The 19,467-nt window shown below is 55.8% G+C and overlaps 1 protein-coding gene across 4 annotated transcripts in view; it reads left to right on the forward strand.

Moving 5' to 3' along the window:
• TENT4B (terminal nucleotidyltransferase 4B) overlaps positions 1-18,664 on the forward strand; it is a 53,279-nt gene extending 34,615 nt beyond the window's left edge. For all 4 annotated transcript variants that reach the window (XM_066242468.1, XM_066242470.1, XM_066242469.1 and 1 more), the window contains 10 exons: positions 1,066-1,112; positions 3,412-3,532; positions 5,110-5,217; positions 9,480-9,608; positions 10,241-10,454; positions 12,564-12,690; positions 12,793-12,896; positions 12,996-13,183; positions 14,867-15,031; positions 16,111-18,664. In XM_066242468.1, coding sequence (XP_066098565.1) covers positions 1,066-1,112; positions 3,412-3,532; positions 5,110-5,217; positions 9,480-9,608; positions 10,241-10,454; positions 12,564-12,690; positions 12,793-12,896; positions 12,996-13,183; positions 14,867-15,031; positions 16,111-16,287 — 1,380 coding nt within the window. In that variant the 3' untranslated portion in view covers positions 16,288-18,664. The remainder of the gene's footprint in view (positions 1-1,065; positions 1,113-3,411; positions 3,533-5,109; positions 5,218-9,479; positions 9,609-10,240; positions 10,455-12,563; positions 12,691-12,792; positions 12,897-12,995; positions 13,184-14,866; positions 15,032-16,110) is intronic.
• The last annotated feature ends 803 nt before the right edge of the window (positions 18,665-19,467 follow it).

Genomic DNA, 19,467 nt, shown 5'->3' on the forward strand with positions numbered 1-19,467 from the left:
CTGCTGCTGACCGTCCTGCCCAAGACGGCGTCTGCGTCTGCGTTCGTCTGCGGTTCCTGTTCCCTCGCGGAGTCAGTGCTGCGCTCTGTAGGGCTCTTGTACGGTTCTGCCTGCTGAGAGCCCACCACTGTGTGCTGTGTAGCTTTCCTGTAGACCTGGCCTGGGCTGGTGGAGCCAGGGAGGCTGTTCTTGTGGTGGTTCAGCCGGGGAGAAAAGGCTCTGCAGAGGAGGCCCTGTGGGTCGAGGGGGAAGGAAGGGCACTAATGCTTCCGTGAGCAGTACTACGTGCCCTAGCTCTTCCCGTGGAGCTGGGCAGGGCTCTCAGCTGGGGGGACTGCCCCGGGAGGCATTTGGCGTGATAAGAGACCATTGTCACCGTCATCACCACTGGTGAGGTGCCCCAGGCAGACAAGGGGTACAGGCCAAGGGTGTTGCTAAGCACCCTGCCGTGCCCAGGATGCTCTGCCCCAGGTGTCAGCAGAGCCGAGGTCCGGGGAGCCCCATCCACGCTCCCCTTCCTTCTCCCAGAGACGCAGCTCTTCCCGTGTTTGTCTGGCAGACGAGGAGCCCGTACTGAGTGGGTGCCCGGTTCGTCTCTCCCCGGGGCGTGCTTTCTCATCCTTCTTGTCATTGCAAACACTCAGTGCACATCCCTGCCCGAGTCCCCCCACTCTCTGCGTGGGCAGAGGGCGTGTCCGGTGCTGTGCCACTGCATGATGCGGCCGTGACAGTGCCTGGCGCCCTCTGTGGAGTCGACCTGCGGGCGGAGTGGTCTGACTCTCAATCAGTAATCTGTGAGGCGACTCCCACCTACAGGGCACACATGAAGGGTTTGGGAGTATAAGGGGGCATTAGTGACCTGAATTTTACTTTTGAAAGTTGTCTGTTGTAGCCTGTGTGTTTGATATTTGAACCTAGTATGATATATTTCACTGTATTCTGAATGCCTGTCTGCTGGTTGTCGGAAAAGTGCTCATGCAGTACTCACAAGTGCCAGTAGGGGGTAGCAGAAACCGTCATTTCTCCCCGGCATAACAAGTAATGTCCTAATTGTTTCTATTTCAGGTCCAGATATTTGGGAGTTTCAAAACTGGCCTGTATTTACCCACTAGGTTAGTATATTACGCTTTCAAGTGGTTGTACATTTATTTTGGCTGTTGATGGTGTAAGCACAGAAACAAAACAGTGTTTTATTTGAATCACCTTGAGCTAGACTTCAGACATCTTACCAACCAAATGATGCAGATGGCATCTGTACCATCTCAGATGAGTAGATAAGGGGAGGTGGAGCAGTGTGGTCAGGTACCCGTTTTAGCAGCGGGCCGACCACCCACAGAGACGGCCCAGCCCTAAGCCCGCTACGCACATGCTCGTGGAGGATTTGGGTGGAGCACCTGCCCGCCCCACAGCGCGGTGTGTACGCACATGCTCGTGGAGGATTTGGGTGGAGCACCTGCCCGCCCCACAGCGCGGTGTGTACGCACATGCTCGTGGAGGATTTGGGTGGAGCACCTGCCCGCCCCACAGCGCGGTGTGTACGCACATGCTCGTGGAGGATTTGGGTGGAGCACCTGCCCGCCCCACAGCGCGGTGTGTACGCACATGCTCGTGGAGGATTTGGGAGGAGCGCCTGCCGCCCCACAGCATGGTGTGTACGCGCATGCTCGTGGAGGATTTGGGTGGAGCACCTGCCCGCCCCACAGCGCGGTGTGTACGCACATGCTCGTGGAGGATTTGGGAGGAGCGCCTGCCGCCCCACAGCATGGTGTGTACGCGCATGCTCGTGGAGGATTTGGGTGGAGCACCTGCCCGCCCCACAGCGCGGTGTGTACGCACATGCTCGTGGAGGATTTGGGAGGAGCACCTGCCCGCCCCACAGCGCGGTGTTTACGCACATGCTCGTGGAGGATTTGGGAGGAGCGCCTGCCCGCCCCACAGCGTGGTGTGTACGCGCATGCTCGTGGAGGATTTGGGAGGAGCGCCTGCCCGCCCCACAGCATGGTGTGTACGCGCATGCTCGTGGAGGATTTGGGAGGAGCACCTGCCCGCCCCACAGCGTGGTGTGTACGCGCATGCTCGTGGAGGATTTGGGAGGAGCGCCTGCCGCCCCACAGCGTGGTGTGTACGCGCATGCTCGTGGAGGATTTGGGAGGAGCACCTGCCGCCCCACAGCGCGGTGTGTACGCGCATGCTCGTGGAGGATTTGGGAGGAGCGACTGCCGCCCCACAGCGCGGTGTGTACGCGCATGCTCGTGGAGGATTTGGGAGGAGCACCTGCCGCCCCACAGCACGGTGTGTACGCGCATGCCTGGTCTCTCGCAGTGTTTGTTAAGAAGTCTCACGTGTCACCCTCTGTCAGCATCCTGATGCAGAAATTCAGGGCGCAGGCTCTTGTCTGAGGAAGGACACAGTTCTCTCAGGCCCGTTTGGCTCAGTCTCTCAAACCAGGGCCGTTTTACTTGGCCCCCGGCCTGGGAAGGGGCCCCAAGGGGTGAATGAGGACTTGTCCAAGAATTGAGACGCCGTGGTCTTCAGGAAGGAAACCCCTTCTATCCCGGCTCAGTTTGTCTTTGTGGTGGAAAGACCACTTAACATGAGGCTCACCCTCTTGACAGACTGTGGAGTGTGTGGCACAGGGTGATTACAGGTATTCGTTCCGTTGTTGGATTTGAACCCGATTTGACCTTCTCGACCCAAACTTGCCACATGGTGAAGCGGATGGACCCTGGTGACTTCCATCTTCCCCTTGCTGGCCAAGGCCGAGAAGAAGCCATAAACCATCCAGCTTTGAGTTCATTAATATCTTTCCCTTATTTAGGTTCTGAGCTTCAGCAAAAATTCTGAGTCACTCTTTCTAAAAATTTAATTAAGTTTTATGACTCGCTGGTACACTGACATTATTCACATTTGAAAAGGCACAGAAATAGTCCCTGGGGAAGGCTGTCCCTCGGAGGGGCTGCCGTGCAGCCTGGCATGTCCTTCCTGGCGCTCCCACGGCTGAGCTGAAGCGTGTGTGGGCGTGTTTTCTTCCTTCTCTACACAAGCAGCAGCATCTCGCTTTTTTACACTTACTAACCTAAGTGACAGTTCATCTCAGCAACATAGATGGTGTTAAGTTTTTAGTCCCAGAATCCTTTTTGAACAAGAAACGTTAACTGGTATTCTTTGAGGTTATTCTTTTGCAATCACCCTGTTTGTGTGAAGTGACTGAGAGGAGGTGGTTGATACCATCACCAGCCTGCCCTCCACTCTGACACAGCCAGCACCAGCACGCTCCGTCTCCACGGGCAGGGTGGGGCGGGTTCTCAGGCACCAGTGTGCAATCAGCAAGCTCGAGTCTGTGTTAAAATGAGTATATTCTCTCGCTACCTCAAACAGCCTTCGGGCCTGTGTTCTGTGTTCTGTGTCCAGTGACATCGACCTCGTGGTGTTCGGGAAGTGGGAGAACCTCCCCCTCTGGACCCTGGAAGAAGCTCTTCGGAAACATAAAGTGGCTGATGAGGATTCGGTGAAAGTCCTGGACAAGGCAACTGTGAGTTCTTCCCCCCCTCCGGGCCTGGCTCCCCCGCACGAGCAGGCAGGGCACTGGAGCTTAGTTCTGGCGAGCATGGCGGGCTTGCCGCCTCTGCTCGCCATTCTCAGTGAGCGCAGGGCTCCGTCTGACGCAGGCGAGCTCGTCCTGGTTCTACATTTTTAAAAAAAAAACGCCCAGTTTTATCGTACACGGTATGTAGAGACTTTTTTTCATATAAAGAAGCAGCGGTGGAAATACGGTATCTATCAGACAGCCCGTAGAGCCACAGCAGGTGCCACTCTTGTGCCCTGCCTTAGCCTGTGTCCCTGACACATGGGCATGGTTGACGTGTTGTAAATCAAGCCATATGTTAAACAAATCAGGAATGGCCATTGAAGAGTTCTCATGGGAGCGCAGAATATGTTTAATTTAGAAGTTTGAGTTTTTGCATATTCTCTTTTCTCAAAGCAAAGCAACTTGCATTGTTTCTTTCTTTTTGTATTTTCTGAAGTTGGAAACAGGGAGACAGTCAGACAGACTCCCGCATGCGCCCGACTGGGATCCACCCAGCATGCCCACCAGGGGGCGATGCTCTGCCCATCTGGGGTGTTGCTCTGTTGCAACCAGAGCCATTCTAGCGCCTGAGGCAGAGGCCACAGAGCCGTCCTCAGCGCCCAGGCCAACTTTGCTCCAGTGGAGCCTTGGCTGCGGGAGGGGAAGAGAGAGACAGAGAGGAAGGAGAGGGGGAGGGGTGGAGAAGCAGATGGGCGCTTCTCCTGTGTGCCCTGGCCGGGAATCAAACCCGGGACTCCCGCACGCCAGGCAGACACTCTACCACTGAGCCAACCGGCCAGGGCCCCATTGTTTCTTATAAACCTTCTTGATTGGGAAGCCCAGATCTGCACAGGGACCGGGCCGAGCGTTCTCACACGTGGTGCCCCTTGAGCTCTCCTGGTCTTTTAGAGAATTCCCAACAGCTTGTATAAATCATTCTGTCATCTTCTGTTTGGGAATAAGTCTTGCATTTTGTCTCATCTTGCTAGGTTGTGTTTGGGGCTCTTGGCAAAACTGAGCCATAATGCCCACGAGTTGTGTATGTGACTTAGAATCTAGTGGTTTTTTGTTTTTTTTTTTTAATTATTTTTATTTATTCATTTTAGAGATGAGAGAGAGAGAGAAGGGGGAGGAGCAGGAAGGATCAACTCTCATATGTGCCTTGACCAGGCAAGCTCAGAGTTTTGAGCCAGCGACCTCAGCGTTGCAGGTCATGCTTGATCCACTGCGCCACCACCAGTCAGGCTTTTAGCGGTTTTTTTTACTAGAAACTGTGTAGTGATGTCACATTGAGTAGGAAACTTCGCCAAAGTGTATTATCTCAAGAAAGGTTTCTGCCACCTCATATCAAAATTCTCAGCCAATAGAAACAACACAGTGAAGTTTCTAGAAGGCAGGTTAGCTATGGTCCACAGTATTAGAACACTCAGTGTTTTGTGTCCTGTGAGGAGGTCAGGACTCAGGTCGGGCCACCTTCTGTCCCCTGATTTTGTCATTCGGTTTGGTTCAAGTGTTTTCATTTTACCTTTCTTCCCTTCTAGGTCCCTATTATTAAATTAACAGACTCTTTTACGGAAGTGAAAGTTGACATCAGCTTTAATGTGCAGAACGGTGTGCGAGCAGCAGACCTCATCAAAGACTTCACCAAGGTCAGAGCATGGACCGGGTGTCCTCGGAGCCGCTGTTCAACGTGTTGTGGGGCGCGGCCCCGGGAGGCTTTGCTGAGCCGAGTTCGCATGCGCACGGCTGACAAGGCTGCTTTTCTGTGCCCAGGTTCCGCGGTCCTCGGCTCTACTTGTAACAGTAACGCATAGTGTGAGCTCAAGTCAGAGCTCTGGGCAGACAGCTGGCGGAGGACAACTGTGCTGGGGGGGCGCTCTGCTGGGGGGGCGCCGTGCTGGGGGGACGCCGTGCTGGGGGGGGCTGTGCTGGGGGGACAGCTCTGCTGGGGGGACGCTGTGCTGGGGGACGCTGTGCTGGGGGGACAGCTCTGCTGGGGGGATGCTCTGCTGGGGGGACAGCTCTGCTGGGGGGACGCTGTGCTGGGGGGACAGCTCTGCTGGGGGACGCTGTGCTGGGGGGATGCTGTGCTGGGGGGACAGCTCTGGGGGGACAGCTGTGCTGGGGGGACGCCGTGCTGGGGGGACGCCGTGCTGGGGGGACAGCTGTGCTGGGGGGACGCTGTGCTGGGGGGACAGCTCTGCTGGGGGGACGCCGTGCTGGGGGGATGCCATGCTGGGGGGGACAGCTCTGCTGGGGGGACGCCGTGCTGGGGGGACAGCTCTGCTGGGGGGACGCCGTGCTGGGGGGGACAGCTCTGCTGGGGGGACGCCGTGCCGGGGGGGGGGCGCCGTGCCGGGGGGGACGCCGTGCCGGGGGACGCTGTGCTGGGGGGACAGCTCTGCTGGGGGCACGCCGTGCTGGGGGGGCGCCGTGCTGGGGGGGACGCCGTGCTGGGGGGGACAGCTCTGCTGGGGGACGCTGTGCTGGGGGGACAGCTCTGCTGGGGGCACGCCGTGCTGGGGGGACGCCGTGCTGGGGGGGGCGCCGTGCTGGGGGGACAGCTCTGCTGGGGGGACGCTGTGCTGGGGGGACAGCTCTGCTGGGGGGACACTGTGCTGGGGGACGCTGTGCTGGGGAGACAGCTCTGCTGGGGGACAGCTCTGCTGGGGGGACGCTGTGCTGGGGGACAGCTCTGCTGGGGGGACACCGTGCTAGGGGGACGCCATGCTGGGGGACAGCTCTGCTGGGGGGACGCCGTGCTGGGGGGACGCCATGCTGGAGGGGACAGCTCTGCTGGGGGGACGCCGTGCTGGGGGGACAGCTCTGCTGGGGGGACGCCGTGCTGGGGGGACGCCGTGCTGGGGGGGACAGCTCTGCTGGGGGGACGCCGTGCCGGGGGGGACGCCGTGCCAGGGGGGACGCCGTGCCGGGGGGGACGCCGTGCCGGGGGGGACGCCGTGCTGGGGGGGACGCTGTGCTGGGGGGACAGCTCTGCTGGGGGGACAGCTCTGCTGGGGGCACGCCGTGCTGGGGGGGGGCGCCGTGCTGGGGGGGACAGCTCTGCTGGGGGCACGCCGTGCTGGGGGGGGCGCCGTGCTGGGGGGGACGCCGTGCGGGGGGGGACAGCTCTGCTGGGGGACGCTGTGCTGGGGGGACAGCTCTGCTGGGGGCACGCCGTGCTGGGGGGACGCCGTGCTGGGGGGACAGCTGTGCTGGGGGGACGCTGTGCTGGGGGGACAGCTCTGCTGGGGGGACGCTGTGCTGGGGGGACAGCTCTGCTGGGGGACAGCTCTGCTGGGGGGACGCTGTGCTGGGGGACAGCTCTGCTGGGGGGACACCGTGCTAGGGGGACGCCATGCTGGGGGACAGCTCTGCTGGGGGGACGCCGTGCTGGGGGGACAGCTGTGCTGGGGGGACGCTGTGCTGGGGGGACAGCTCTGCTGGGGGGACGCTGTGCTGGGGGACGCTGTGCTGGGGGGACAGCTCTGCTGGGGGACAGCTCTGCTGGGGGGACGCTGTGCTGGGGGACAGCTCTGCTGGGGGGACACCGTGCTAGGGGGACGCCATGCTGGGGGACAGCTCTGCTGGGGGGACGCCGTGCTGGGGGGGACAGCTCTGCTGGGGGGACGCCGTGCTGGGGGGACAGCTCTGCTGGGGGGATGCCGTGCTGGGGGGACGCCGTGCTGGGGGGGGACAGCTCTGCTGGGGGGGGGCGCCGTGCCGGGGGGGACGCCGTGCCGGGGGGGGGGACGCCGTGCTGGGGGGATGCCGTGCTGGGGGGGACGCTGTGCTGGGGGGACAGCTCTGCTGGGGGCACGCCGTGCTGGGGGGGCGCCGTGCTGGGGGGGACGCCGTGCTGGGGGGGACAGCTCTGCTGGGGGACGCTGTGCTGGGGGGACAGCTCTGCTGGGGGGACGCCGTGCTGGGGGGGGCGCCGTGCTGGGGGGACAGCTCTGCTGGGGGGACGCCGTGCTGGGGGCACGCCGTGCTGGGGGGACGCCGTGCTGGGGGGACAGCTCTGCTGGGGGACGCTGACGCCCTGCCGGGCAGCAGAGCCCATGGGGCGGCTGCTTCAGTCCCCCAGGGTCCAGAGGAGGGCCTCCCTGGGGAGCCTGGGAGCGTTCCAGCAGGCTCCCACCTGTCTCCTCTGTGGTGTCCGCCCCTGTCTCCTCGCTCCCCTCAGCTGGCCTCCAGGACAGGGAGGACTGTCAGCAGCACTTTCCTGCCGACTCCGGGGCTCACCCTCAGCTGGCGTCTCCCCAAGCCATACCTGTCACAGTGGCTTTGCTTTCCACAGAACTTTTCTTTTCTGTTTGTTTATAAATTTTTTATTTTTTTTTAGCAACTTAATTGGCCTTTTTCTTTTTAATTTCTTTAAAAAAATTTTTTTTACAGAGATAGAGAGAGAAAGAGGGATAGACAGGGACAGACAGACAGGAACGGAGAGAGATGAGAAGCATCAATCAGTTTTTCGTTGCGACACCTTAGTTGTTCATTGATTGCTTTCTCATATGTGCCTTGACCGTGAGACTACAGCAGACTGAGTGACCCCTTGCTCGAGCCAGCGACCTTGGGTCCAAGCTGGTGAGCTTTGCTCAAACCAGGTGAGCCCGCGCTCAAGCTGGCGACCTCGGAGTCTCGAACCTGGGTCCTCCACACCCCAGTCCGACGCTCTATCCACTGCGCCACCGCCTGGTCAGGCCTTTTTCTTTTTTTGGTAAAACAATTGTTAACTTCTTTATTCTGGTATAAATGTGCAGAGCACAGAAAAACGGAGAGAGAGGTGTGTGCGCTGTCTCCGCTCTCGGGGGTCCCGGGCGTGTGTGGGGGTGTCTTCTTTTCCCCAGAGGTGGTTTCTGCTGGAGAGTAGGAGGCACACGCAGAACCGACTGCTGTGACGGTCACAGGGGCGAGTCCCCTCACACCCGACAGGCTTCCGTCGTCGGCTTTGTGTCCCCAGGGAGCAGCGCCCTGTGTGCGCGCATTATCTTACTCTTTTTAACTTAATATTTTGGAGGGTTTTTTTGTTTTTTGTTTTTACTATCAGCACAGATGGGTTTCTTTCGTTTAAAGAGACTCTTCCTGACCTCAGCTGCAAGGTTTAAAAATGGTTATTTCCCCACGCTTTTGTTTTTTCTCGTGCTTGTTTACTCTGACGTGATGGGCAGAAGCACATGCTTTTCCCTTCCTCCGGAGACGTGTGTGTCCACAGTGTGAGCGGGAGCTGGGGGTCCTGGGTAACCCACTAGGACCTAGTGACTAGCTAACGGCTGGGAGGGCTTCGTTCCGAAGTCCGCGCCTGCACTGTCCCCATCCGTGTCCCCAGCCACGGCCTGGCTTGCAGGGAGTACAGCACTTACTGAGGGTGTGCCTGAGTGCAGGGCGGACTCACACTGTCCCCTTGCCAGCTCAGGTCTCTCACATCCTCTGGAAAGCGGGGCAGGCTCTGGTCGCCTGCCCACGTGCAGCCCCAGGCCGGGCCGTTCCTGGGCTGAGCAGAGTCATGCGAAGGACCCTGGTTCACCTGGTCGGGGGCCTCTGACAAAACATGGTTCTTTAAATGTCACTGAGCCAGGGCTTCCGCAGCGGAGACTCTGTCCGTGTTGTCAGTTACCTGTGTACAGATGCCTCTCACGGTAACGCTGGGAGTGAGGTCCTCAGCTACCTGTTAGCTACCTGTTGCTGGTGTTTCTGTCCCGTGGTGGGTCCTCAGGGCCATTATTTACGTCCCCATGTCCCGAATTGCTGTAGCTTGTGTTTTTATAGCTCGCTCTGAAATGGAAAGTGCAGTCTGTCCCACACATTGTGGTGCGAGGAGCAGCTGATGCCCCGAGACCAGGGTGCTGTGGCTGCTTCGAGCCGTTCCTAATGCAGGATCTCGTGGAAAACGCCCGTCTTTCTTTTTCAGAAGTACCCCGTGTTACCGTACTTGGTGTTGGTGTTGAAACAGTTCCTACTGCAGAGGGACCTTAACGAGGTGTTCACCGGCGGGATCGGCTCCTACAGCCTCTTCCTGATGGCCGTCAGCTTCCTGCAGGTGCGTGGGCGGAGCTGCGCTCCCGGGCGCGGACCCCTCAGACTGCCCTTGAGTCACTGGGAGAGATTCAAGTCAGGCTCTTAACTGCCATGTGTCCCTTGATGACTGGTGACTTTTCCCTGTCCACTGGGAACCTTTTTGTAACTTGGCAAGGAAGTAAAAATTCCTAGGAAAGAATGTCTGTTGTTTTCAGTCCTGTATGTTCTAGTATTTTTGAGAATCTTTTTAACACACCACAGGTGTGGCGTGGTTTCCGTAAGGGAAGGTAGTGGTAGAAATGCCCGGAGGAGGAAAGTCCTGAGCGCAGCTGAGCCTGTGCCCGGTGCTGGGTAGACCCGCCCGAGGGCGGAGCAGTGCGCAGCCTCGCGCCTGTCCTGTGTGTCTGTGTGGCGCCGTGTGCCCGCCAGCCGCCTGGTGCTGCTCGTGAGTCCGATGGGCCAGGCCGCCCTGCCACGCCCGTCCTGCGCCGGCAGGCTATAGTGTGGTCTCCATTACCTACCGACCGCTCTGCTGACCCCAAAGCACGATCCACTCTGTCGATTGTAGAGGTCACCCGTCATTTCTGACCCCCGCCTTGCTAAGCTAGAGAATCTTCAATGTAATTTCTTTTTTTTTTCTCCTTCTGGTTTTAGTTACATCCCAGGGAAGATGCTTGCATCCCCAATACAAACTATGGTGTTCTCTTAATAGAATTTTTTGAATTGTATGGACGACACTTCAATTATTTAAAGACCGGCATCCGGATAAAGGACGGGGGGTCGTACGTGGCCAAAGAGGAAGTGCAGAAAACCATGCTGGACGGCTACCGGCCCTCCATGCTGTACATCGAGGACCCGCTGCAGCCAGGTACTGCGCGCGGGGGCGGCGCCGTCGGGCCCAGAGTGCACTGGGGCTCTCGAGAGAGAGACTGAAGGGTCACCTTTTAATTGCGGTCATTCTTTTTTCATTGACATGCTTCATAAGCAAACATATGAAAATAAACACACACACACACACACACACACACGAACACCAGAAAAACACTTGAAAGTAAACACTCCCCCCCTAGGAAACCATGTTGCCGGCTTCCAGACTTCCAGGTGAGTTGGAAGTGGACCCCGTCCGAGTCCTAAGGACACAGGGCACAGGGGGAGGGTGTTAGCTGGGCAGGTTTGTGCAGTCCCCAGAGTGACGGCCATTTTTCTTTCTTGTGTTGTCATCGCCCAAGTGCAGCCTGTTGTCAGCCAGGGCTTATTTTATTTGTTGCGTTTATTGGGGTGACCTTGATTACTGAAACTCTCCAGGTTTCAGGTGTATAATCCATTATCTCTATACAGCTCTGTGTGCTCGGCACCCCAATTCAGGTCTCCTCCCGTCACCAGCTACCCCTCCCTCCCCTCCTTCCCCGCCCCTCCCTCCGTGGTTGCCGTGCCTTGTCTGAGTCTGTGAGTTGAGCTGTTTTCCAGCCCCGGCTTTAGTGGGAGCACAGCCGCATAGCGCAGTCACTAGCAGAGGGTTCAGAGAGACGAGTGACTTTCCGTGCAGGCGCCTTCCTCTCTAATGCCGCACGGCTCCCCGTGCTCGTCGGCCAGGCGCTGGCTTGAGATTCAGGTGCCTTCCTCTCTAATGCCGCACGGCTCCCCGTGCCCGTCGGCCAGGCGCTGGCTTGAGATGCAGGTGCCTTCCTCTCTAATGCCGCACGGCTCCCCGTGCCCGTCGGCCAGGCGCTGGCTTGAGATGCAGGTGCCTTCCTCTCTAATGCCGCACGGCTCCCCATGCCCGTCGGCCAGACGCTGGCTTGAGATGCAGGTGCCTTCCTCTCTAATGCCACACGGCTCCCCGTGCTCGTCCGGCCAGGCGCTGGCTTGAGATTCAGGTGCCTTCCTCTCTAATGCCGCACGGCTCCCCGTGCCCGTCGGCCAGGCGCTGGCTTGAGATTCAGGTGCCTCCCTCTCTAATGCCGCACGGCTCCCCGTGCCCGTCGGCCAGGCGCTGGCGTGAGATTCAGGCGCCTTCCTCCCTAATGCCGCACGGCTCCCCGTGCCCGTTGGCCAGGCGCTGGCTTGAGATGCAGGTGCCTTCCTCTCTAATGCCGCACGGCTCCCCGTGCCCGTCGGCCAGGCGCTGGCGTGAGATTCAGGCGCCTTCCTCCCTAATGCCGCACGGCTCCCCGTGCCCGTCGGCCAGGCGCTGGCGTGAGATTCAGGCGCCTTCCTCCCTAATGCCGCACGGCTCCCCGTGCTCGTCGGCCAGGCGCTGGCTTGAGAGGGAACAGAACCCGGGACCCTGCCAGGCTTGCATCAAGTGACGTCGGCTTGCTTGTCTGCTGGCCTTTCTGAGCCATCGTTTTCTGGGTTTAATTGCAAAGCATTTCAGTTCTGCATTACAGGACTGCAGTGAAATGCTTCTGGTCGTTTGCTTTCATGTGTTAACTTCGAAAATGAGTGAGGAACGGGAGTTAAGAGGTACCGTGGTTGCCTCAGAGCCTTTTCTGGCTTGTTTTGGGTGTCTCATAAACAGTTGTAGTTCTGCGTGTTTGTTCATTGAGAAGATGTTCAGTAGGAGCCTCCTCCACGTAAGGGACATCGAGCTTTTCCCGCTCGGTGGTCCTTGCTCTGTAGGAGCTCATCGTTTAGTGCGGGGGAGAGGCACACAGCCGACAGAAACCGAAGCTGTTTCTGAGTTCGCTCGGCTCCACCCTCAGGAGGGGACAGGCGGGTACTTTTGTTGGCAGGACTGTCTGTGGGGTCGTCCCTGGTAGGCCAGAACACGTCCGGTCATCTGTACCCCGTTATTCCTGCTTGCTTCGTGGCACGCATGCCAGCGCCTGGAGCGCATGTCGGCCCCAGCAGCCAGGTTCTGAGCGCAGCTCTGGGGGGACAGCGATCACCCCTGGTGTCCCAGGAGAGGGCCGTGAGCTTTAGTGCCCTGTAAGCAGCGGCCAAGCCCAGTCTTACATGTGCATTTCCTTTCAAGGGAACGATGTGGGAAGGAGTTCGTACGGGGCCATGCAGGTGAAGCAGGCCTTTGATTATGCCTACGTTGTCTTGAGTCACGCTGTGTCACCCATCGCCAAGTACTATCCCAACAACGAGACAGAGAGGTAAAAGCTTAACTTGGGTCAGCCCAGTGTGTCAGTCGGTTGTGGCTTCTTACCCTCAAATGAATCTCTCTCTCTCTCTCTCTCTCTCTTAAATGCACACAGCATATTAGGTAGAATAATCAGAGTGACGGACGAGGTGGCCACGTATCGGGACTGGATATCCAAGCAGTGGGGCCTGCAGAACGGGCCGGAGCCTGTGTGCAACGGTGAGTCTCCCGTTCGCCGACCGGCTGGCGCGGCTTTTCTGGGTGGTGTGTGAGGGTTCAATGGGAAGAAACGGTCTCCAATCTGTGGCCCCCTTTCAGGAAACAGTGTGACCTTGATAGTCGATTCTCAGCAGTTAGACAAATGTAACAACAACCTCTCCGAAGAGAGCGAGGCCCTCGGGAAGTGCAGGAGCAAAGCCTCGGAGTCTCTCAGTAAACACTCGTCCAACTCGTCGTCGGGTCCTGTGTCCTCGTCCTCTGCCACCCAGTCCAGCTCCAGTGACGTCGTAAGTAGGCAGGCCGGGCGCTGGGGAGGCCTGTTGTCGTGGGCGACTGTCTGGAGGGTGGCGGGGAGCTCATCTTCTGGTGTGTTGCTGGGTGAGTCTTCGCCATGCTGACCATCGTGGGGGTTCTCCACGTTATGTTGTCGTTTTCGAGCACAGCAGGAGGGGACGAGTGTTAGTGAGCGCCCGTCTGCACCAGCACGGGGCCCCACGCTCATGGGCATGTGCCCGTCACGGTCTGTTCTCTCCTCTGACACGCTTCCGAGTGACCATGGCTATGGACACCCTCCCCAGAGTGTGTGGTGTGCTCACCACCACCCCGAGCGCAGGGTCGGACCAGCCACAAAACCAGCACGTGGGGAAGTCGTGATTGGAGACTCACTGAATGCTCCCAGATGCATCCACACGTGTAACCCACCCCCTCATGAGACAGGCCGTGTGCCCCCTCGGGCGGGCTCCCTGGTGGGGCTTCCCGGCCGGTCCCTGCCACCCTCGGGCCGCCCGGTCGGGGTTTTCTCCACTGTCGGTCAGTTCTGCCTCTTGTGGGGTTTAAGTGGAACCATTGTGGATGTACTCTTTGGATAAGGCTTTCCACTCAGTAATGTGTTTGAGCTTCTTGATTTAATTTTTACAGACTGAGACAGAATTCACCTAAAGCTTACCGTTTAGAAATGTGTAATTCATTCGTTTTTAGTGGATCACAGTGGGAACAGCCAGCACTCATCTAACTCAGAGACATTCCTGTCCCCTCGGCTGGGCTGGTCCTCACTGGGTTCTTAGTGTCAGTTGCACCTACAGTGACTCTTCCTTCTCAGGGTTCATTTTGAGTTCACTCAGGTGAGATCTACAGTGGGCCTACCCATTACTGGAATTTTGACTTTATGAGTTGTGTGACTTACAAAGTCATCTAATGTGGAAAGGACACAGCTTTACTGTTGACAAAGACCATGCGTCTCAGTGGAGTCATAAATCCTCACATGCAGACCGGCCTGTGTGGCCCTTTGGTTCCTAGAGCAGAGCGGGGGACAGTGCGGAGCTGGATGTCACAGACACAGTGGGGCAGAAGCAGAGCTAGCCTGGGGAGGGAGCCTTAGGGACGGAACACGGGACCCAGAGACACCGGGGGCAGTGGGGGGGGGGCCGTGGGCAGAGCAGCAGGGTCGCGGCCCAGGCGGGCCACACACGGGCCACAAACAGGCAGGCCTTCCTCTCATCTCTGAGAAGTCCGCATCCTCGGGCTGTGTGTTGGGGGCTCCCTGAGTTGTCATCACAGAGTCTCAGAGATGGAGCCCCTGAAATTGGTCATTTTGTATTTGGTTGAAGACACTGATTCCGGGGCAGGGACCTGGGTCCCCACCCAGGACCCCGCTCCTTACGCTGTACCGTGGTTTATTTCTGGAAACAAAGACGCCAATCAGTGGGCACTCCGTGAGCTCCTCTGAGGCTAAGGAGGTCAGGCATGGCCAGGGGATTTAAGAATGAATGGAAACTTTCTGATAAAATAAGCCACTTTCAGTGTTGGAGGAAAACTTAAGCAGTTTGTTTTGTAAATTCCTGTGTGCTCTCTTAAACTCCCAGTGTTTAAATGTGGTCCAGGGATTGCTTAGCTGAAATTGTTTTCCTTTCTTAATATTGACTATCTAAATTATGAAAGTGTCACATTGTAACTCGTGTGACTTGTGTTAGGATTCCGATGCAACACCATGCAAAACCCCAAAGCAGCTGCTCTGCCGTCCGTCTGCCGGGAACCGTGTGGGATCGCAGGACGTGTCCGTGGAGTCCTCGCAGGCAGGTGGGAAGACGCAGAGCACGCAGGCCACTAACACGTCCAACAGCGCCAACAAATCGCAGGTGCGTGGAACCCGGGTTTGTCGTTGTGGCATTCAGTACAAAACACTGACAATTTCTTACGTGTCCATTATATGTCTAAATATACGCATCCTGGGTTTAAAGAAAACACGAGGGTAAAGAACAAACCTGTTTGTTCCCAGAGGTCCCAGAGCACGACAGCCTCTAGTGACAGCTGTGCTGAGTCTTTGGGGGACAGCACTGTAGCACAGACCCTGTGGGGACCTAGTGACTGGGCGTCATGAGTTGTCCATCCTAACTGCTCCTAGTCCAGAGTCAGCATAAAAATCGCATCCGGTTATGAAAAGGTGTCACTGTACTTGAAGTCAAGGCCAGGGCAGCTTTTCCCGTGGCTGTGCCTGCGCAACACGGGCCTGGGAATCCAGCGTGCTGTTACAGTGTCACCTTCAGTACCTCTGGTGCAATGACCAGGCAGCGCCGGCCACATTCAGCTGTGTAGCATCAGCTTTGACTTGGAAAGGCCACACAGGGCCTCTAAGGTTTTTTTGTTGCTGAAAAGTTTATTATTATGAGTAATGAATCAAAGTGGGGGAAGAAGCCAGGCCGTCCTAGGCCCCGGCCTAGGCCGTTTGACCGGTCCCAGTGCCGTGGGACCCGGGGAGGCACTGGCCAGGAGAGAGCGACAGCTCTGCCAGTCACCTCCTCCCTCCGCTGACCAGCGGAATCTGCTTGACCTTTGTGGCCGTAGTCACGTGCAGCAGACAGGCTCACCCGGATGTGGCCATTAACGAGACAGGTGGCAGCGGGGAGGAGCGATGCGGAGACCCTGGGCCTGGCAGCGCCTGTGCGCCGGCACCGCGGGCCGTTTCCTTAGGGAAAGTTCATGTCCACCTGGGTTGAGAAGGTGGGGCGGCGGTGTGTGTTTCTCTATTCCCAGCGCAGAATAACGTCAGGTGTAGAGCTCGTGGGACGGGACCCCGGAGTGTCGTGTTCGGCCCGCCCGATGGGTCAGCGCACCCCTGGTTCTGGTCCCAAGAGCTCCCCTGGCCCCTCCCCGTGTTGGGTGGGCGTGGGCGCATGCGCACTGACGTGCTGACGCCTGTGCGGCTTCCTCCCTGCAGCACGGCCCGGCCCGGCTCTTCCGCGCCTCCAGCAAAGGCTTCCAGGGGACAGCTCAGACCAGCCACGGCCCCTTGATGACGAACAAGCAGCATCAGGGCAAGTCCAATAATCAGTATTTCCATGGCAAAAAGAGGAAACACAAGAGGGACGCCCCCCTGTCCGACCTCTGCAGATAGTCGGCGTGGTGCGAAGGACTGGCTTCTGCGGCAGTGAACACGCCCGGGACAGTTGCCTTGGGGACTCCTGGGACACGGTCAGGAGCCCGACGCTGTCCACGTGTTGATTTAGCGACTGCGTTTTTTCCCAGCTCGCCACAGAATGGATCATGAAGACTGACAGCTGCAAAAACAAAAAGCAAGCAAAAAAGGGGGGGGGGGGAGGCTGCTCATTTGATAAGTCATATGCTACAACAGGGTCTTTTAAGATTTAAAGCTTGAATATAAAATAAATCTATTTCACATCGGCTTTATGCAGAGTTAGAGGGAATAGTCGTCTGTGGGTGGGATCACAGGAAGGAAACAGAATTTCGGAGGATCGGGGAGGAAGCCCAGGTTCCAAAGGGGAAAGGATATGTGCATGTTTTTTTAAAATATTTTTGCATATATTTACCATTTTATTGTGTGTATATATAGATGACCATATAGGAAATTGATATTTGTAATAGTGGATTTGTTAATACTTTTTACATAACATTACTGTTTAAATTGTAAACAGATTTTTCTCAGGATTAGTTTGCAAAATAATCTGAATTGTCATCTTAACATCCGCACGTAGGGAAGTGATTAGTTCTTACCTGATTTATCTCCCTTGGCATTGGAATCACGGGACAGGACCCTCGTGACCTGCTGCTGCGAATGTGTCCTCTCTCAAGAAAAGGTTTATGGTGGCAAATGACACTTCTTTTATTTTGTACAAACGAATATATATATCTGTACTATGTACTTTTGTGTAAACACTGAAAATTCTCTAGTCATCTCTGAAGATTAACTCGCAGCTGTTTTCTGTAGTGTTGTCGTCTGGATTTGTGTTTGTTTCCTTTGCGCTCGCTCTCTCTCTCTCTCTCTCTCTCTCTCTCTGTCTCTGGTGGGAAGAACCGCACGGCGTCTGGTCTCGATCCTGCCGCAGCGAGCCCTCGGGCCTCGCCGACCCCGCATGCCGGCGCCTGTCACCGTGTGCTGTGTGTGCTCGTGGTTCTTGTCTCTTTAAGATCCACGCTTAAACCGCTGTGGGAGAGAACACCCGTCAACAGCTTTAATGAAGTCATCCCCGTGAACACCGTCGTTCTTCCTCTCCACTCTCTGCTGTTGTGTCGTCGCTCTCTCCAGATGAGATGGTCTTGGATAGTGGGTCTGTTTGGTGTCACCTTATCGAGACCAGATGCTCCTTGTCAGCCAGCCGCTGTCCCCGCTCCTTCCCTGGAATCGTTCTCATTCATTAAAACGTTTTTAAACATTGGCTGGTTTCCAATCATACTGTAAATTTTGGTTGTGGTCAGCTTTGAGCACCAACGAGATGTTCAGTTCTGTTGTTTGTCACACGTCGAGTTTGCAACTCGGGAATATTTATGATCGGGTTTAAGTGACATTTCTGACAGTGCTTTCTCACTGTGAACACGCTTATGTTTTAGCATCCGTGTGCGTGGCTCACGTACAAAGTACTGTTGGCTTTAAGGAATTTCTTTAATATACATTTATGAAGTACTAAAGACCAATCAGACCATTAATGGACACTTAGTGAAACATTTTATAAAGAAAATAATGCTCAAGTAAGACCAAAACCCAAAATGTCATCCCAGCAATCAACAGTTTTCAACACATTTGTATTTTAATTCACAACCGGGAAATGTGTTCCAGACCGGGAAACTGACGATAAATCCTGTGTAAACCGGGGGAGGTTTTAAATGTGATGTTTCTTTGACAATGTTTTAAATTTTAGAGTGACATTTTTATTCTGATCAGAATTTTTATCAAGGTGTCGAGCTTCTTGTGTTTCGAAACTAGATTTGTCATAACATATTGTGTGCATAATCGCAGTATTTATTTTTTAGGACTCTTGTGAATGTGTAGACTGACGTTTACTGCTAAGGGAACAATTATTTATAAAATAAAGTTAAATTCAGTATTAGCTGCCTACTTCAGACACCTCATCCTTGCGGAGCCCCATGTTACGTTGACCACACTGACCTTTTTTTTTTTTTTTTTTTTAAAGAACACCCTCATTGTTGGAAGTGAATGTATTCTTAGGGTGCGGCAATTAGTGTTCCAATAAGCATGTGATTTATTAAAGGTGGTGGTAGCGGGAAGATAATCTTGATTCCGTTGGGAATCTTAGGTTTTCATAAATGTATTGGGAAAATAGTTTTTCCTGTACTGCTGAAGTTTCTTTTTGGTAAACAGTATCTTTCTAAGAGAAAAAAGCATGAAGGAGCAATGGAGGCGCGCACACTTCCTCCGCCGACCAGCATTGTACTCGTGAATACTGTGTATCTTGCCGTGAACAGTACGGGAGCTGTTCGTTTTTCAATCTGAAGTAAAATACTTTCAAGAACTTTTAGTTTGCCTGCTCGTCTGTCTGTGTACATTTCATCTCTGTAGTGGGCTCCTCTTTTGTTTTGTTTTTTTAACTTTTTTTCTTTTTTTTTTTAGTTTTTCTACTTTGAAGATTGGGTGAACCTATCAGAAACAGGTCGTTTCATGACAGAAGCCCCTCCACACCCCACCCCAAATCATAACCTTCCTGTGCTAGTGGGGCCCCCGGAAGCGGGAGGTACAATTCTGCCTCCCCATGGGGACTTTTCTCTGGCGCTCGTGTCTGTGGACCTAGTCCATGTCGATGCTCCTTAGAGTCATAATAAACATTTCTGTACCGGCGTTCAGAGGTGCTGATGGGTCAAAGAGGTGTCAGCATGAAACCGAGCGGTTCTGTTTTCATGAGAAGAGTTAATGCCTTGTCCCCTCCCATTTGGTGGTGCCCGATTCTCATCATCTGTGTCTTGTTGGGAGCGTTGCCCATGGTTTCCCGATCTTGCTCTGATCCAGGGGATCGGCTGGTCTCACAAGCAGCTGCCCTCTGGTCTTCAGGATTAATGACCATGTGACCTACAGGTTTGTCCTGTTTCGAGGATGTTTTCCCTTCGCTTGCATCTGCAACCTCCCATTAATATTTGGGGTTATTTGTTTCGACTCAGACATTCTTGGATCAAGTCTTCCCAGAGCAAAGCCCGGGCGGTTGGGAAAGCGTTTTTAACAGTCTTTCTCTTGAGAGTCTTATATGTCCCTCCCCTGCGTAACAGTAAGTGTGAGCTGTGTCTGCCGTAACCCACGGACCAGAGTTTGAGTTTTCCAGAACTGTCACCG

This window comes from Saccopteryx bilineata, chromosome 9, assembly GCF_036850765.1.
Source record: "Saccopteryx bilineata isolate mSacBil1 chromosome 9, mSacBil1_pri_phased_curated, whole genome shotgun sequence".
NCBI classification, from domain to species: domain Eukaryota; kingdom Metazoa; phylum Chordata; class Mammalia; order Chiroptera; family Emballonuridae; genus Saccopteryx; species Saccopteryx bilineata.